Source organism: Rhinolophus ferrumequinum, chromosome 7, assembly GCF_004115265.2.
Source record: "Rhinolophus ferrumequinum isolate MPI-CBG mRhiFer1 chromosome 7, mRhiFer1_v1.p, whole genome shotgun sequence".
NCBI classification, from domain to species: domain Eukaryota; kingdom Metazoa; phylum Chordata; class Mammalia; order Chiroptera; family Rhinolophidae; genus Rhinolophus; species Rhinolophus ferrumequinum.
Genome location: NC_046290.1, coordinates 64,707,770 through 64,727,817, shown reverse-complemented (window position 1 = coordinate 64,727,817; position 20,048 = coordinate 64,707,770). Strand labels below are relative to the sequence as shown.

At 41.4% G+C, this 20,048-nt stretch overlaps 1 protein-coding gene across 1 annotated transcript in view; it reads left to right on the top strand.

The window, feature by feature from the left end:
- The window catches only part of LIX1 (limb and CNS expressed 1), a 47,437-nt gene extending 27,840 nt beyond the window's left edge, over positions 1–19,597 (top strand). Inside the window, exons 3-6 of the mRNA XM_033111177.1 lie at positions 6,110–6,250; positions 8,393–8,488; positions 16,399–16,476; positions 18,053–19,597. Coding sequence (XP_032967068.1) covers positions 6,110–6,250; positions 8,393–8,488; positions 16,399–16,476; positions 18,053–18,340 — 603 coding nt within the window. The 3' untranslated portion in view covers positions 18,341–19,597. The remainder of the gene's footprint in view (positions 1–6,109; positions 6,251–8,392; positions 8,489–16,398; positions 16,477–18,052) is intronic.
- Positions 19,598–20,048: the final 451 nt, after the last annotated feature.

Below are 20,048 nucleotides of genomic sequence, written 5' to 3'. Positions count from 1 at the left end.
AGATAGTTTCAGAATTAAGTTAAATTTTATGACACCCAGCTCATGTCAGAGAAGTAGTGGGTGTTCCCCGTAATATTTGGTGACTATAGCATAGAAGTGTAGTGTTACAGTATAGTAGAGAAGAGAGTTTTCCTTTTCAACCATGAAGCCAATGAAGCTTCAGCATAGGCTCCTTCCAAATCACAATGTCCATATTTTTATTTGTAATTTTATATTATTTTTCTTAAACAAGGTACCCCAAATTGCTTCAGATACCACAAAACCTCACTCTGCCCCTGCCAAATTAGAAATGAGACACAGAAGGGACAGAAGCTAAAGCAGTATTCCTCTAAGAATAGTCCTGGGTCCACCTGCCTCAGAATCACCTGATAAGCTTGTTAAAATGCAAGACCCCCCCCCCCACCACCACCACCACCATCACCACCATCACCACCATGATCCATCTGAAGATGCTCTGGTTCAGTAGGTCAGACTGGGGCCTGGGAACGTGCATCTATAATAACTTCCGCAGGTGATCTTACTGTGAACACTAAAGTGTTTGAACTATTGTTTCAGAGCCCTGGCCTAGGCTTAGCAATGGTTTTCATAGTGTACCTAGTGGGCTCCCGGTCACTTGGTGGTGACCTATCATCCAAAATGAAATACAAGGCCAGAATGAGCAGGTCTTGGGAGAATTTCTTACCCAGCGGAGTTTGGGAAGTTTCACTTAAAGGACTTTTGCTCTTGATGACTTATGAAACACTTCTCTTTTTTTCTGAGTAATCTTATGTGGTAAAATCCCAAAATCTCTTGGCCTCACACTTAATCAAGGGGTCACTTCCAGAAGCATGAGAAACTTCCTCTAGGAAATGACATTTGATCTTCTGGTCTAGTCATAGCTGGCCTTTCTCTCTCCATTTTCTTTTTTCCTACAGTCCAGGTAGAGGAAAACATCAAAAGGGCAATAGGAGGGAAGGGAATATTGTAATAATTGTCAGTATATCCCCTCCTCATTCAGCTGTCTTCTAAATGAACTTGAGCTCATCACGCCGGGTGGGAAGAGATACTCGTGGAGTCTTATGTCAAATGACCCATGGAATATCACAGTTGGAGCTTTGGTTAAAGTACTATACTGGTTTGGGGAATGCTGTGAGACTTTAGCCAAATTATAAATTCTTTCTATTCCAAGGTGAGTGACCATTTCTGTGACAAGCAAAATAGTGTAGTGGTTAAAAATTTGGACTCTCAAGTCAGACCTGGAGTTTAATGTTGTTTTGTCTCTTTTTAAGTTGTATGACCTTGGGACATGTAACCTCTGTTTCCCCATCTGCAAAGTAAGGGTAACAACACAGCCAACCTCATAGGATTGTGGTAATAATGAAATGTGACAATAAACAAAGTGCTTAGCTCAGCACCCAGCACACAGTGTCAGCAATGAGGATTACTATTATTGGACTCTCCCTCAAAGGTGGGCTGAAAGAGTGCCCAGTTATCTGATGTAAACAAACCCTTTATTTTAGTTAGCTATGGCTGGGTAACAAATTTCCCCAAAACTCAAAATGTGTCATCCTGTTTTTGAGGACCAGGAGTCTGGATGCAGCTTAGTTGGGTAGTTCTGGCTCAGAGTCTCCTGAAGGCTGTCAGTTGAAACTGCAGTCATTTGCAGGTTTGACTGGGTCTGGAAGACCAGTTTCCAATCTCCCTCAGATGGCTATTGGCAGAAGGCATTAGTTTCTTACCATGTGTGCCTTTTCTGTACGACTGCTCACAACATGGCAGCTGACTTTCCCTAGAGCAAGTGATCCAACAGAGAAAGCAAGTGTGACCAAGACAGAAGCCACAGTGTCTTTTGTAATTGAATAACTAAAGTGACATACCATAACTTCTGTCATATTCTACTGGTTACACAGCCCAACCCTGGCCCTGTGTGAGAGGAGATTTCATAAGGGTGTGACTACCAGGAGGCAGAGCTCAGTTCCTCATTAAAAGGGGGGCTATCCCAGAGGCTGGCTTCTACTGCCTTTATAGAGTTTTCCTGAGCAGTGCCACAGACGCTCTTAATTTTTTTTTTTTTTTGGCTTTAATTTTAGATTAGCTCCAGGAGGCTTTGAAATGATTGTAGTGGTTTATAACCTACCAGCAAATGAAAGACATCTAAGCATCAAGATAAATGTCTGAGTGGGGTCTGCTAGCCACTTGCAAAGCATGTGGTTCCACATGCCTCAGAAATCCACAGCTGACTTCAGTAAAATCTCAACTATTAAATATTCCCGCTCTGCACTTTCACAAAATGCAAAGGACAGAAGTTGTCTCTCTATATTAACAAGTAAAAATGGTGAGCGGATAAGGCACGGTTTACAAATCTGTATTTATGATTGGGGTCTGGCTGAAAAACAGCAAGAATAAACCATACAATCTGGGAAGTCTAATTCTAGCAGGAAGTTGCTTTGAAATAACATCATACTTCACTCACTCCCCAACTGATGTCTTTGAGCACCGGTTTGGACACATCAATAAAACATCCTGTCACTTACTATATTTTATTTTCTTGCAGCGTTTCCCACTGTTTGATGGTAACTTGAACAGTGTCTGTTCTTATAGCAGAGTCCACACTCTGATTTAAATTTGCCAAGTAGGTTGCTTTTGGCTACATTTCTTGCCCAAGCACAGGTCCTTATGGTTTGAGAAGTCCCATTAAAAGACCTAAAGAAAAATATACAACCTTTACTGGCTTGGATTTTTAGCTCCAAAATTTAGAAGAAAGCGGCTGGTTAACATTATAAACATTTTGAAGTACTTGTCTTTCAGAGATGCAAAGAACAATAGCAAGAAAAGCCCTTTAATGGCTCAGAATTTATTTTATTTTATGTACTTATTAATTGGTACACTTTCTCTCCTGTTTTAACCAAAGATTCTGTACATTGAAACAATAAAATAAGTAAAGACATGTGTCTGCTTTAAAATCTTGATATTGGTTAAGTCTCCGTAGTCCTTTTTCATGCTTTCTGGGTAAAGGCTCTTTCTGTTCTCTCAGCCAGGCAGCACTTTGATCTCAAAAGTAGTGCCATTTTGTTGTAAACGTATGTGGCGCCTTTGATCTAGTACTTAGCTGGTCTTACTTAAAATAGATAGCTTCTTTTATCTAAGTAGTGTTTACTAGGTCTCTCTCTATGAAAGATGATTTAAATTGCTATTATTTAGATAGAAAGTTATATAAAGTTTCTTAAGAGTGCCCAGATCTGAATCTAATTCTCTAAATCCTAAAACCCGCAATGGTTCTAGTATAAATTTTATAAAGCAAATTCCTATTAAAATGAGCTGCTCCTGTAGCTGTCAGGTAATATTTGCAAAAACTTTGTTTGCTTTTTAATGAGGAATTGATTTTCCAAAGAATAATAAACATCTTATACTCAGGCAAAAAATGGTAATCTCAGAGTGTCTGAAATTAATGGCCAATTGTCCCTCTGAAATTCAGGTATCAATATATTTTTATATTACCGGGTTATGCATACTATTGAAGTGGGACTTTTAAAAAATGATAAGTATATACTCATATCTTTAATTCTTCTCTTAAGAGAATTTCTTGAACATTTTATCAGGTGCACTAGTGACTTATGTTTTGAGTTTCCTAGTCTGCATTCAGTTATTCATTCAACAAACTATATTGCAGATGCAGAGACATAAAGATGACTAAGTCACAGACTCTGCCCTCAGGTTGCACACAGTTTGGAGTCTGGGGACGCAGCACTAGCAGATAATTACATGGCACTGTGATGAGTGCCTGTGATGGACAGCAGTCCTTCCAGCCTGGCCTTGGGAGTGGTCAGGGAAGGCTTCCTGGAAGAGGTGACACCCAAGCTTCAGTGAAATACTGATGACTCAAAACTCGATGCCCCATGAATTCCCAGCCAAGTCTACAATGCACAGCCAACCTCTCTGCCCAGACACCACCCCTTCCCCAGTTTAATACAGGTGGCCTAAACCTTGGGAGAGGTCTAAACTTTGAATAGCTTTGCTGCTTCCTGAGGCTACCCCAAAACCTTCTTGTATATCATCAACACTCAGGAGAAGAACCCCAAACTACTTTTCACATACATTTAGACCTTTAGTTCAATTCTTTATATAATGGAGATATTATAAATCTCTTTATGTTGTCAGTTAAAATAGCTACGTTTAATTCTTCTATTTTGTCAGGGTCCTGACACCTTTTTGTCCCCCCGTCCTCCTTGGTATCATATTCCAACCATTTCAGATGTCTTGTCATTACTTCATCCGTGGACTAAGCCTGTGGGAGCACTATCAAGCACTGACCCGGGGGGGAGGTCCTCTGGGGAATACTCAAGAAGAGTATAAGGGTCCCTCCCCAGGCCTGGAGAGGGGCAGGAGGAAATCATCTGCAGTCGAGTACAAGATGATCACAATTGTAGTCACAACTGAGAAAATCAGAGGGGGCCGGGGCCTGACCTCAGGGGACTCATCCTGGGTTTGTGGAGATGGAGAGGAGAAGCGGCCTCTGGAGGACACAAGAGCATGTGTTTGGAGTGGGCCTTGGTCAGTGCATGGATGGTCAGCGTTGGGCAGATGAGGTCGAAGCAGGGCTGGGCTGAGAGCAAACTGGTGGGTTTGGCTTTCACTCAGCACTGCTACCAAGCCACGGAGGCTGCAGACCTGCCAAATGAAGTGGAATCGTTGGTACTTTCCCTGTTCTTTCACGTCAGTCCCCAAGCAGTACTGATTCTGCGAATCATGCATTTTAGGTAGTAGGAGCCTTGAAGATCAGAGAGCCTAGCATCTCCATTTATCCAGCAAAGAAACCTGCCCCAGTTCAAGCAGCCCGGGTCTCAGTCACTGAGTGGCAGAACCAGGGGTGCTCAGCAACCCTACTTATCAGGACCTGGGCCTGGGCTTCCCTTCCTGGGGCTTGTTTCCCTCCAGGAGTCCTAGAGTGGGGTCTAGGACCCTAGACAGTTCACAGGAGCTGCGGGAAAGAGATGCCATCACACTCGGGGTTCCTCCAACAGGAATGGGCCCAGGGACAGTGGCGTTCTCATAGGGCTTCATCCGTCTCTCTGGACACCCAGGGTCCACGCCAAGCCAGAGCTTGAATAAGAGGAGTTGTCGTTGATAAGAAGAGAGCCAAAAGAGGAAAGAAAACAATCAGGATACACTGAGCAGCCCTGTGTGAGCCACAGGAAAGCCAGGCGAGGAGGATGGACAGCAGTGTTACATTTGGGAAAAAAGAATTTTTTTTTTTTAATGAGTTACTAATCATACGTTGCCTATGGCCCCTAACTTCAGGGAGGCCAAATGGAGCATGAGCCACCCACACTGCATGGACTGAAATGCAAGGTGGACAGGGTGGTCCTCAAGAAAATCAGGGGACTGTTATTCAAAGGAAGGTGAGGGATAAATGCTGGAAAAGCAAAAACAATAGATTTTGACAGCAACCCCCTTGCCCTAACTTGGAGGTAAAAAAAAAAAAAAAAAGTATAAAACTAGAAAGTTCTCATAGAGTGTTACCATGGGCAAAATATTCTCACTGCTTTATCTATATTAACCAATTGAGCCTATCCTCAAACCTATGACGTAAGGACTACTATTATTCCCATTTACAGAGGAGGAAATTGAGTCACAGAAACATAAACTTGCCCAAGGTCTCTCAGTTAGTAAGTGCTAGAGCTGGGATCCAAAGCCAAGCAGTGTGATTCCAGGACCTGTGCTCTTGAATTACTGTGTTAAATGTAGCTCCCATTTTTCTTACATTTTTTCCCCCTCTGAAATAAAGATGTGAGGAAGGCCCTGCTAATGAATGTAATCACCTAGCACACCGTAGCCATTATTACTTTTGTTAGGTACTCGTCAACAGAGGACGCAAAGCCTCTGGTGCATAGTAGACATTCAATGACTATGAAATGAGACAAAGAGCATCTGAAGACCAACCAAGACTTTTGCATGGCATCGAGGGCTAAACGAAAAGCGACATGGTCTTCAGGGGGTTAGCAATGGGGGTGAAGGAATAGGTACAGACAGTAAATGTATGACTGGAACTGTCTAGAGACCCCTTGAGGTAAAGACAAAATGGTGAGATACTAACTCCTTCAGTGAGCCCTTTTCTCCCTCCCTCCTCCAGTGCTGCTTAAGCAGAGCAGAGGCCAGACGGGATGCCGCCAAAGTGGCCCTGATCAACTCCCTCTTCAACGAGCTGCCCTCTCGCAGGATCACCAAGGAATTCATCATGGAGAGTGTGCAGGAAGCAGTGGCCTCCACCAGCGTGAGTTCCCACCAGGGAAGGGAGGGGCTGGCTGCACTGAGAATACTGAGGCATTTGGATCTTGGGAGAGATGTGAAAGGGAGCACGTTCTTTAAGAATTGTGCAGGTTTCAGTTTTGCCCGTTAAATCACGAATTCTCAGCAAAAAGAACACGTGGACTGGAAAATTACAAAATTGGAGCTGGCTCCCTGTTCCTCCTCTCAGGAATATTCTTTAACTCCCCTGGATCACAATTTATCAAGCTTTGCATCAAGGTAGACAATTTGATCCACTTCGATTTGTTCATTTGAATGGTTGCTATTTGAGGAGCATGGATTCTCTTCAATTGCATCTGAGAACACAGGCAATTGAATATTGCTTTAATTAGAGGTAAACTAGCTTACTTCTTTCCTAAACTTGACTAATCTTAAAAATGATCTGAAGTGCTTATTAAAAGTGTCAATTCCCCAGCCAGTGTCAGATGCTGCAATCTGCATTTTTTAGAAAACACTGACTGTTTAGATATGGGAAAAGCCATATGCCCACTATTTGTTAACGATTAGAAGTATCATGCCTAATATCAATTACTTCTTTCAGAGAGCTTTGAAAATTTTTGTAATGGATATCACTAAATGCAAAGTGCTTTAGGAGCAGAAATCCTTATCTTAGAAATTTAGATAGGATGTTTTCTCAGCAATCCAGGAGTAGATGATTCGCCCATGAATTATTTGGGGATCCTGATCCTTGTTACCTCCAAACTATAAACTATGGAGGAAGCCTTGGTTCCCCCCGGGGCAGGTGTCTCCCTGTGTGTCCTCCAAGGGCAGGGACTTGGCATTACCAAAGGGATTAGTCGATTCCTGGCTTGTCTTTAGTTTGGATAAACCCAATCTGAGATTTCCATCCTCTGATTCCCTTAATCTGGCTGTAAAGGTTCTCTCATTCTGGAAGCTGCTGACCACGAAGGAGACATTATCACACTAGCACTTACCTTTTTGCTCCTTCTCCCCTCATAAATGCTCTTATCACACAAAGGAGAGATAAGGGAAGGGGCAGAGTGGTGGACCTGACTTGGAGACGAGAGAAGTCAGGGACCTCTGTTCTCTAGCTGCTCTGAGGATGAAAGGAAGCCTTTGTTTTCCTGCCCTGTATATTTCAAGTGCCTTTGAGAAAGAGAAGTTGGGAAAATGATGTCTGATTTCTATGTGTGGCACTTACTCAGGAGCAGGGAGGGGCCCTCAGTGTAAATGTAATTTATCATTTTTGCATGGACATTTCTAAGGAAAGAGAATATATAAGGTTTGCAGGCTTCTGGATGGATTTCTTCTGGGATCTTTAAAAAGCCAACATAAATATTTCAGCAGTAGTGTGTTAATGTTATTGCATTTAAAAGCTATAAATTTGCTGCTATCTGATGCTGGCAGTTGTATGTTCAGTCTCACAAAACCATTGCCCACCTTCCCAGGAATCCAAGACCATGGGATATTGAAGGGCACGCCCCCGTGCCATTCTAGAACGTGTGTTAGCTTTTTTTACTGCCAAAATAGAAGGAGAATTTTTTTTCTACCCATCACCCACCCACATTGTTTGGTAAAGATTAAGTGGTCCAGAAGTGAAAAAATTTAATCCAAGATCCACATCTCCAGGCCAAACACCAGCATATTATGAAAAGCTCCCATTAAGAATCATAGCAGTAAAATATGAATAGTCATTACAACTGGAGAATTCTTTCCCTGCCAATTACATAATCTTGCCTGGTTCTCATCAGAATCTAAGCCAGGTCATCATTTCAAGATTTCAGTAACACATGGAGGCAGCCTCAGAGGGCAACCACTCAAACATTACTGTCACCATCAACAAAAGCCCTGTACAAAATTATAGAAATTTCTGCTTTGGGATAATTATCCTTTTAGTGAGCATAGAATCAGTTAACATTCTAATCAAAAGCCAGATTCAAATTGATTACAAAATCCTCTTTACTCTGAGCTTTGGTGAGATTAAGGATTTTATTCCAAATCAGCTAGAGACTTGGTTGTAGAATGCATAGCTGAAGGGTTAGGACAACAATGGAAGGATCACTGTGGGGCCACCGTATTAATTTGTGACCACCCAAAGAAGAGGAGGAAAAACACATAATATTTCTTTGTTGGCTTCCTTCCCTAGGGCACTTTGGATGACGCGGACGACCCCGGCACCAGCATAGGAGCCTATCACTACATGTTGGAGTCAAACATGGGGAAGACCATGCTGGAATTTCAGGTACCTGACTTCCTGCCACATGTTTGTTTGGCTACACAATTCAGAAGGCTGGGAGAATGCCACTCTTATCACTAACACCTCCTGTCCCCAAAATCTCCTTTTCGTGTGTATTGGTAATTTTAACCTAACCCTCTTAGAATCCAGCGTGGTAGCTCTGTCTAGCCACACCTCAGTAGGCTAAAATAAACAAGCAAACAAGAGCAATCTTTGCTTTCTTAAAGGGAAATGGGAAGTAAAAGACTTAAGTCTAAGAAATAGGTAGGGTCCTCGAGTCCCGCAAGGGATGGTGGGCTGCACCCCCTGCAACTAAAATTGAACACGGCACCTTGAGCTGAGCTGCCCCTGAGCTCCCGGATGGCTCAGTTGGTTGGAGCGCGTCCTCTCAACCACAAGGTGGCCGATTTGACTCCTGCAAGGGATGGTGGGCTACGCCCCCTGCAACTGGCAAGGGCAACGGGACCTGGAGCTGAGCTGCGCCCTCCACAACTAAGACTGAAAAGACAACAACTTGAAGCCGAACAGCACCCTCTACGACTAAAATTGAAAGGACAACAACTTGACTTGGAAAAAAAGTCCTGGAAGTACACACTGTTCCCCAATAAAGTCCTGTTCTCCTTCCCCAATAAAATCTAAAAAAAAAAAAAAATAGGTAGGGGACACCACCATCTTATGACTTTATAATATTTCACCAGCTTTTTGGTACAGAGTTCCCCCTTAAAACAAATCAAGCAGTTTGACGTGTTGGTTGTGACCATTTGGTTCTTAATTTTCAGACGTCATAGATGAAGGTGCCTGCAATTATTAAGCAACACCCCCCTCGGTCCTGGTCTTTCTATTAAACAAAACCTGCCACCTCCTATTGTTAACTAAATCAAAAAGTTTAGCAAGCTAGAACCCTTTTTTCATTCACTGAAGACGAGAAATAATAGAGCTTAGGAACTATATTATCTATTATTTCTAAACTAAATATATTGAAAACAACAGCAAGGAGAACAATAATAGCTGACCCCGATTGGATGCTTACTTTGGCATTGTGCTAAGTACTTAACAAATATTATAATAATTATCTCTCACCATAAACATACGAGTATTTATTATCCCCATGTCATCATTGAAGGAAGTGTGTCACATAGCTTAGCAAATGGCCGAGCCAGGGTTCAGATCCAAGCCATCTGATTTCTGAGCTCACACTCTCGGCTATTATCCTACGTTGGACGGGGCAGATTCAGTAGTGATTGGGCATGAAATGTTTGCCCTCTAAAACACTAAATTTGAATTTGCAGTTGAACATCTATTATACATGCAGTGCTACTAGGAATCAATATGCAATGTTATAATGAAGAGCCTTTACCCTCAGTATTACTATTTTTTTAGGTTAGATTCCAAGAAGCAATCAGAGATATAAAGTTCTGTGCACAACAATGTTCATATGAAATAATTTACAATGGTGTTACAGCTGAACCCTGAAGTCACCAACTTTCAAATACCTTCTTTGATACCCTTCAAACTCTTTTCCTGACTACAATGGCATAGCTACTTTTCAGGTGGATACGTCTCTCCCGTCCCTTCTTTAAAATCAATATTTTTCCTCATCAGTCCCTTGTTTAAAGCAAAAATATTCTTTCTTCCCTCTGTCCTGGGAAGACCTCAGCCATCCAGTTTTCTTCTGGAGTGGCCATGGTCACACTGACCTTTGATGTTGCTTGTCTTGGTTTGGAAGAGACCAGGTATCTTTAAAGCCTACCCTCTGAAGTAGACAAGGGCATGCAACAACTCAGTGGTTCTGAGCCCAGGCTTTGGAGTGGCCGGTCCCTTTCAGCCTGGCTCTGCTCCCCACCTCTAAATCTGTTTCCTCATTTGTATATAAATCAAGGAGAATAATAGTAGTCGTAGTGGTTACCTCACAGTACCACTGTGAGGATTAAATGAGACAATGTAGAAAGAACCCAGAACTGTTCCTGGCATATGGTAAATGCTCAGGGAAGATTAACAAGGGTCATTATATGTCTTTCTGAAGAAAGACTGGTTTATTGGAAATGCCTGAGTCTACTGGATGGATTCTCTTGACAACTGTATCTAACCTAAAGGTTTCAGACCAGGACAGGGTAGCTGCCCTGAGGTACACTTTTCAGGACCCTTGCTGTAGAATAAAAAGGAGGAAATGTAAAGGGTCCTTCCCCCCCCCATAACCATCTAAATTCAAACAGATTTTTAAAAAGAATGATAATAAAGGGAGTAGCATAACACAAAAGAAAGAACACAAACTTGGAACAATCCTACAGACCTGTGTGCAAAGCCTGCTCTACCACTTGCCACCTGTGAACTTAACCATTCTGAGAACTCAGTTTCTCCATCTATAAAATAAAAATCATAATGCCTATTGTGTAGGAATTTTGTGAGGCTTACATAACGTGACATTTATAAAGCATCTAGCATAGTGATTTCCCCAAAGAAGAATCTCATTTTTTAAAGTTTCTCCCCCAACCCCGACAAAAGAACACTATACTTCCTTTATTGTAGAATGAATGTTGCCTGCTCCAGTACATAGTAGCTTGTATGTAATTCAGAAGCAATTTTCAGAAAACCAAGAATGATGTTTGAATGCACTTGGGTTAGTCTGGCAAAGATGGGGAAGACAAGATTTTTAACAAATTCTTAAAATTCCATCCAAGTACTATGAAAGGCTGGACTTCACCACGTTTTTAGTAATACTTTAATTGCCTTGGTATAAGCTGTATGTTTTCTGTGTGGTCTATTGTAGTAAGGTATTTAAATCTGTGAAGTAATAATTTTAATCATGCTTCATAAATCCTCACAGAGGAGGCTGGGTACGGGATGGGGCACAAAGGAAGCGGAAGATGTTAGGGCAGGAAAAATCCAGACTCCCTCTCCGCAGTAGGCAGGCTGGCAGCCTAGGAGGAGGGCCTGGGAGCACATCCCTTTCCTTCCGCCAGCTCTAAGTTGCCTGTGAGGTCCGGCACCTTTCTTGGTGGCCTGGGTTAAATGCATCGGCTTGTTTCTGCACATCATGGGAATTGACCACAGACCTGAGCTGTTTGCAGCTGACACAGCAATTCAGTACCCCTGGTAGGTAATAGATGTGTGTTTCTATCTATGGCTGACTATTCTGTATAAAAACAAGGCTGGTGTCTCCTGACTGCAGGCGGGCTTTCCAGGGGGGCTGGCAAGAAGGCAGCGCTCCAGAGGAAACGTGATAGGCTTCTGCTTACCTTCACTTCGTGGGAGGGAAGCTGGGATGCCTGTTTTGAGGTGGCCTTGCTTTAGAGAAAACTGCATGATGTTTGGGGGGAGGGATAGTTACAGCACTAGCCACTGGGTCTTGTCAAGGTCAGATTCAAGGCAGACGTTGACTGAAGCTGGTTAATATATTTATTCTGAAGCCTAATGCAATCCAAGGACGCGTTGTTTATTTATATCTTTGCTAAATTCTCCAGGTCGCCTTTTAAAACCTCATCCCATAAACAAATTTCCTTTTAAATCCATTCTCTTGGGTGGGGAGATGGTGCCCACCTGTTTTTCAAGTTCTCCATTTACAGTGTTTGTTTTTCTTATTTCTGATGAATCACAGAACTAAGCCAGTCTCCCAGACATAGTTCCAGAGAGAAGCAGTGTGCATTTTCTCCCCACTAAGTAGCGGAAAAGCCAGTGTTTCTAATAGGAGGCAACAGCAGATAGCACTGTCAGGACACAGCCCAGTTGCTGGTTTTAATGGAATGAATGACAAAATAAACCAAGAGAGCTGTAGAATGAAAGCTGCAACTGCAATTTTCGCTGAAGAGAAAGAAAACACAGGACTTCAATTCTCCATTCAATTTTAAAGTTACTTTGCTATGAGGACTAGCTACATAATTTGTGGGGCCCATGGCAAAATGAAAATGCAGGGCCTTTTGTTCAAAAATTACTAAGAATTTCCAGACAGCAAAGCATGAAGCATGCTCCGAGTCCTGTGTGACTGCCCAGATCACAAGCTCATGAAACTGGCCTTGTCCCTAAAAATAGACCCACGAGAAGGGCCCCAACTAAGGTAAGGAGAGTTAGGCATTCATCTTAAGTACAAAATTTAAAGAAGTGTCCAAACACTCAGTAATCATGACAAGCAATATTATAATGCAATATTGTAAAAACTCAAAATTAACGTGTAAAATTTCATGACAAACAAAATGTCAAAGTTTTAAACAAGGACAGAATTTTAAATCAAAGACCCTGAATGTGCACGACTCACCTTAAATCTTGCTTCACTTACATCACCCTCGTCCCAGCCCAACCTCTCATCCAGCCTCTTGATTACATGTTAGTGTACCCAGGTTCCCCAGGCTTCTACACCATCCCACCTAACGAACAACACAGCACAAAGACTGCAGTGAGGAGCAGGACATTGAACAGACTTCCTTTAGAGGGACAGGACTTCGACAGGTAGAAAGCAAGACTGGAAGACCAGGCCGCAAGGAATCATGATGAAACTAGGAAGCAAATCCTCACAGAAGGTCACAGCGGCCCTCTCTTTGCCAGTCTGCAGTAACGCAAGGATATCGGACAGGACCGATGGGAGGTACACCCGTACTTCCTGGGGTTGAGACTAAGGCTCATACAGCTTTGGGAAGATCTGAAGATAATGAATTTGTTCTTATGAGGGGAAATAGAAGTGGAACAGGAAGGATGTGGCACTATTTCAATATACTTTCCATAATGACGGTAAGATGAATGTCTCTACAGAGGAGGACGAGAACTAGATAAGGACATAATGGAAGAAGGCAGAAAGAAGGTCATCTTCCCTGGGGGATTTTAGGAACCAGAGTAACACGCAGGAAGAGACAGCCGTGTCCCTGCAGAGGAAAACGACTGCTCGGTGATGGACTAGAACTTTAGCCAAACCAGAACAGGTGGCGAGGACGACCCTGTTTGTGCAGGCTGGAACAGTTCAAGTTTTTGAGAGAAGTAGGTTGTAAAGGGACGTGACAAAGGTTTCCACTTTTGTTCACAGAAGAATTGTGGGTCCCAAAGTCTTAGGGGGGGTTGATGGAAAGGGGAGGGTTTGTGTATAGATAAGAAGGAGAGCCTAGAAGAACTTGGAGGAAGAATATGTTATTAAGGCAACAATTGTCAGAGGATGGAGTTGCGAGCCCTGTTAGCAATTGGCTGTTTCTCAAACTGGGCCACAGATGTGTAAAGACAATGCCAAGAGGCCTATTGGAAGACACAGAATAAACTCCGTATATTTTCTGGGTTGTTAACTTTACATGAAGACGAAGGGGGGCAGGTGGAGGAGTGGAGGTGGTATTTATTTGTTTGTTTGTTTGCTTATGTAAATGGATATATACAATAGAATACAAACTTCCAGTGGAGTTAACATGAAACATGGAACAAGAGGAAATGTCTTATTTGTAAACATTGGCCCTCCTGTCACACCACAGAGACTATTCCCTATCAGGATATCAAGAGTGTTCCTATTCATTTTTTATGGCTGCACAATATTCAGTGGGTTGGTTTAAAGGTGAGGAGAGAGGGGCAGCACAGATTTACCCTCCCGGTCACTTGGGTTTCTTTGATAAAAAACACAGAGGTGAGAGCCAGATTAGGCAAGCTTTCGTTATAGCGCAGACCATTCTCGCTTTTCCAAATGAGCATAGTGATGAGACAGAGTGAAAATCTGGATGGGGTTAGGGAGAAGAGGAGGAGAGCAGACGTGAAAGGGGTGGCTTCCCTGGGCACTGGACCCAGAAGCCTGGGCAGATGGTGGGGTCTCTGTTTGGAGCAGGAGTCATTCAGCTGGTTTCCATGTCGTATTTTAATCAACAGAAACAGATGGTTTTGCTTTTACTGAGGTCTCTGTGTGCTCTTGGGGGCACTTACTGTGTAGTAGAACAGAAAAAAAAATCTCAAACTGGATCCCAAACTGAAAAGAAGAAAAACGTTACATTCCAATGGCAATTTTCAACATGAGAATAGTGCTATTTGCTCTTCTGATCATCTTAAAGCTTTAAAATTCACCTAATAATTTTAAGATGTCTGAAATCTCAGAATGACTTCGTGTCTGATTTTCATAATGAAGACTTTTTCCTGCACAAGCGGAGCTAAAGATAATGAAAGTCAGCTTTTCTGAATGGGCAGTAGGACATCTCTCTAAATGTAAGGTTTTCATAACTAGTTTCATGACTGGGTAGTTTCTTAATTGTACTGTTATTTTCTGATAATTACATGGTTGTGGTTTGTGCTATTAATGTACAATAAATGTCTCTCTGACCAAAAAGGAAAAAAGAAAGAAAGAAAGAAAGAAATGTAGATAACTTCAATGGAAGACTGCCAGTTCTAAACACTTTAGAAAAACAAAACCGTCAGTATGTTTGTACACTTTCCCTTGCCCTTGATCTTATGCGAGAGGATGACGCTAACAAAAGGCTTGATGCTGTGCTCAGCTGTGGCCATTGGATGTGAAAACTGTGGGTTTTGATGTCACTTCAACCTATTGGCAATATTTTAAGTCGTTTTCTTAACTAAATGTATACACTTAAGAGTATTTTACAGGTTTTATAGTTTGCCCATTATGTGTTTTATATTTATTTGGGGGCTAAATTTTTTTAAATTAAAATTTGTCTTTGATACATAATAATGTCACATGATTCAAAACTCAAAAGGTGCGAAAAGAATGCCAGAGGAAGGTCTCCTTCCCACTCCTGTCCCCAAGGCATTCCTTTCCTTCCCCCAGGGGCAGCTAGTGTTACCCAATTCTCTTCTATCTTGCCAGAACGCTTCTAGGCATTTACAAGCAAATATTTATCAGGATCTTCTATTCCTTTTTACTCAAGTAGTACACACAGTATGTACGTATGTTGTGCACTATGCTTTTATTTTATTTTAACAGCACATCACAGAGATTCTTTATAGTAGAACCTAGAGAGCCTTCTCATCCTTTCTTTATGACTGCAACGTATTCAGTAGTATGAATGTATTGTAGGAGAGGAAAAATAATTTCCCTCTCCTTCTGAGTTCTTAGATGAGATCCTGTGATAAAAGACAGATTAACAAGGAAAAACATAACTTTATTGACACGTATACCTCATGCATACATGCGAGATACTTAGGGAAAATGAGTAAGTCCTCAGGTAGCTCAGAATTCAAGATTAAATACCATCATAATAGGGTAGGGGGGATGTAGGCTTCTTAGGAGAGAATAAGTGATTTTTAGGAAAGATGAATGGGCCCTTAGAAGAATAGACAGCAGGTGTGATCATTTGTGACAAAGTTTGTCTGGGTGTGGTGTGGACTTCTAGTCCTCTTCTGAGATGAGTCAATTTCCTTGGTTGCTGAAATTCCCCAGGTGGGGATTTATGACGATCAAGTTCTTTTGAGAGAATCTGTCTTTAGACAGAGAAGGGGAGTTCAGAGAAAGCCTCTCCCTGTGTTTATTATTTTTCAAGTGCCTTCAGCTCAAAATAATATAGCAAAGTGGCATATTTTGGGATACTATGTCCTAAACTCATATTTTGGGGTGGCATATTCTGCTACCTTCCAATATCATACTTTATTTAACCATTCCCTTAAAAAAGGAATGTTTAAAATATTTTTAATCATAGGCAACTTCAAAATGATGCAATGAATACCCTTGTCTATAGATTATCCTCAGATGCACTGGTATATTTAGATAACTTCTTGGGTGTAGAATTGTTAGAGTATATCTATTTTTAATGTTGAAAGATATTTATCAATTATTTACTTGTTTATTGTACAAATATGGATGTAACAAAGGAGGGAAGGAAGAATGCAATACGTACTGTATATTCTATTTTTCTGATCTAGTTGGGGATCGGAGTTATGCCCTGATCAGCTCTCACTGAGCCACCTTGTTTCACGTTTTTGCTTTGAGACTAATGAGAGGTATTTGGGTTTTGTAGGAGCTAATGACCATTTTCCAACTCTTACACTGGAACGGAAGCCTAAAAGCTCTTCGTGAAACCAAGTGTTCCCGACAGGTGAGATTTTCCCATCCACGATGGGTTTGTGTTGGATGCTGAGCAGATGGCTCAGCATCTTCCTGGGAGATTTCCTTTACTTGGGGTTTTTTTTGTTTGTTTGTTTAAATTCAGTACTGTATTTACTGAGTAAGAGCAGAGGCCATATGAAAAAAATATGTATAGCAGTCCCGTTTAGTGAGGGACTGACCGAACTTGCACATTAAGAGGGACGCTGGCTGGGCGTGGGACTGATTTAGGTTCTTGTACTCCATGCCAAAGCGGAAGGATCATTAAGATAGACTTCATTTCTAAGGTAAATACAGAATATATTCTACGCTCCTGCCCTGCTTATTGTGTGTGCGCTCCTCCACTTTCCAATGCGGAAACTTGAGACTACACTGCTTGGGAACTTCCTCACTGAGGAGAGGCAAAGTTGGCTGTAGGGGGAGATTTTTCTCACTCTCACCAAAAGTCCACAAAGAACGGAAATGATTATAAAGGTGGTCAAGCTGGCATTCAATCACCACAATTTGGGGGATTGGAAGTTCCTTACTTATTTTTCAGAGACAGGGCCTATGTCTTTACTACCTATGAAAAGCACCCGCCTCCCCTTTTTTAATGTCAAGTTCCCTTCTGTGTATTTAATCGTTTTCACCTACTGTCATGCCAGTTCATCCTTCCTTTCCCCACTATTAGACTTTGAAATATGGTAGTTTATTTTTGAGAATTTGCTCACCGGAATTTGTATGAGGAACAAAGCCTTTACTAGTGAGCAGATGAAGGTGGATGTAAGAGTTTTGCATGCACTGCAGCCCCAAGAGGTTTTAGTTGTTCTTTGCTTAGAAAGTCTGCCTTTCAAAAATGTCAGAGATGGAAAAGAAATGAGTAGCTGACAAGGGCTTTGGTTATTTTGTCTTTTCCTTTGATTTTATAAAAGGTCTTTGAAATATGCCGGGCTCGTTATAAACACTTTTCCATGATTGTTTTTAATTTGTTAAGGTCATAAATAAATACCATATGTTCTTGAAAATAAAAATAAGCAACGCATCCACCCCACAAGATCTTCGTAAAGTATCTCCATCAAACCTACACACGATGTGACAATGCACTGGCAAATTTTTCACACGAGAATTGACAGGTAGTGACTAATTTTTAATTGTTTGCAGAAGTAAGAGACAGTAGACACGAAGGTACCATTATGATGTCAATAATAATGTCTACATTTTATAATAAAAGTTGAAAGTTGTTTCTGTGAGCCATTTGGATGGTCATCTTCCTTAGGGTAACAACACATATTTTCTAGCGAGGTCCTGGTGGTTTTGTGAGCCTTGTTGAGTCCTCGTGGTTGTTAGTGTTTTGATCAAACCTGGTGTGACTCTGCTTGGCTGTAGTAGCTTCGCCACTCATTTCCTTTAACAAGTATGTCAGGGTATTTGGCTTCCGTCTGTAAACATCAGAGAGGCTTAGTTGTAGGTAAAACCCCCATGGATGTGGGGGTGGCGGAGGCAAAGGAAACGGGGTGTCGGAAGGCCATGAGTACAGGTGCCTTGTTTGCTCTTTATTGACACTCTGGACTTTGTCTCTTGGCTCCCAGGAAGTCATCTCCTACTATTCCCAGTATTCCCTGGATGAAAAGATGCGCAGCCACATGGCTCTGGATTGGATCATGAAGGAGCGGGACTCACCGGGAATCCTCTCTCAAGAGCTGCGAATGGCCCTGAGGGAGTTGGAGGAAGCCAGGAAAGCAGGACAAGAGCTACGGTTTTACAAAGAAAAGAAAGAAATTCTGAGTTTAGCCCTGACTCAGATCTACAGCGATCCTGACACTTCCTCGCCCAGTGATGATCAGCTGAGCCTCACGGCCCTTTGTGGTTATCACTAGGAAGGCCACGTTCCTAGACGCCCAAGGACGGCGGAGGTCAGGCGGCAGGGTTAGGAAGCTCATTGAGGAGATCATTGGAGGCTCTAGCACCGAGATGGCTAATACCTAAAGGCTACCTAATTCTCCCCACCCGTTCCATTCACACATCTGAGAGTAGTCCACAGGACCCTTACAGGATCCAACCACCCATCCATGCAGTTTTCCCATCATGCTCTCTATAGTTCCACCTCAGAATGATAGGATGGAGACAGGATTGTTGGAAAAATATTTTCCAATCCTGGCTCCAACTGAAAACCCGGTTGACATGTGCCTTGCTAGATTATATACGTTGTTTCAAAGAATGGGTCATTGTAGCATCCCCCAAGAGAACATCAGGCAGGACTGGGGAAAGTAGCATAGTAGCAATTTTTAAGACTACTTGGGATTAAATAAACAATGTGGATTTAAAAAAATATACATCCAAGGGTCAGAGTTTCTTCCTAAACTATGTAAGCTGAGAGATAATTTACACTCTACTAGCTGTTATCCAGAACTACAGTGGGAATTTTCTCTAGACAGCCCACTAGCCAAGATCTTGAAGTGGTAATAGTATGAAAATACCAGAAAATTTTAATGTGGCTTAAAATGCGATTGTGATAATAATTTTTAAAATTCCACACTCTGCCAAATGGGGATAAATGTCACCTACAGTAGGTGGAATCCTCATATTCCTCAAGAAGAATTAATGGCCAATTTTTATGAGTCCTGCAGTCAGTCATGTTCATTTGTAATTTGCAAATAGATAATTTGATTTGTTTTTATTTTTGCCACCTCAGTCATATATCCCTAATGGAGAAAGTTACTGGTTGTTCAAAGGTTAAAACATTTTGAAAAAATCATTAGCATTTAACAATGCTTGCATTTGATTAGCTTCTCATGTATTAGACAGAAGGAATCTTTAGCTGTCTTTGTTGTTGTTCAAGAACATAAGCTACCAGTAGCTCTAATCTATCATTTTTAAGTTTAAATGACTGGAATCTTCATTAAAGAAGAATAAGACATTGCTATCCCTCTTTGAAAATAGCTTGGATCAAACAACTGATTAGAAAACCAAGAGCAAATACAAACTAATGTTTAGATGATTCCTGGTCACTGAAATTTAAGGATGGCAGCAGTAACAATTTTGAACACTTGTAGCTACTTCCGCATCCATAACATGAAAAGGAGCATCCTGCGTGTGGTCTAATAATTCAAATTAAAGAAAACAATTGTTTTCCATTTTTTTCCTCTTGTTTAGGCAAATGCAAACTCACTTTCCTGAAAGCCAAAACCATTATAATTACATTAAAGTTTACAAAAGTATACTTTAGCCTTAAATCTAAATATATACAAGAGTATTTTCCTCTCCTTAAAGTCCCATGAAAACTGTGTACTGATCATATATTTTGGAATTAGCCTTGATAATAAAACATTAACTTCACATATTACATTTCTCACACCGGAGGAAAATTTAGCTACATATCGGCCCTACCCTAATATTTTGAAAAGGTAATACTACATAATATTAGATAAATTCTATTTTAAAATATTGTTTTAACAAAAATCACATTCCTCCCATAATGAGGCTAAATGTCACCTAGAAGAAAACTTTATTCCTTTATATTCCCAAAAAGCAATTAGAATTAATAGTTGTAAGTTGAATAAATTTTGAGGGAACTTTCTATTTAAA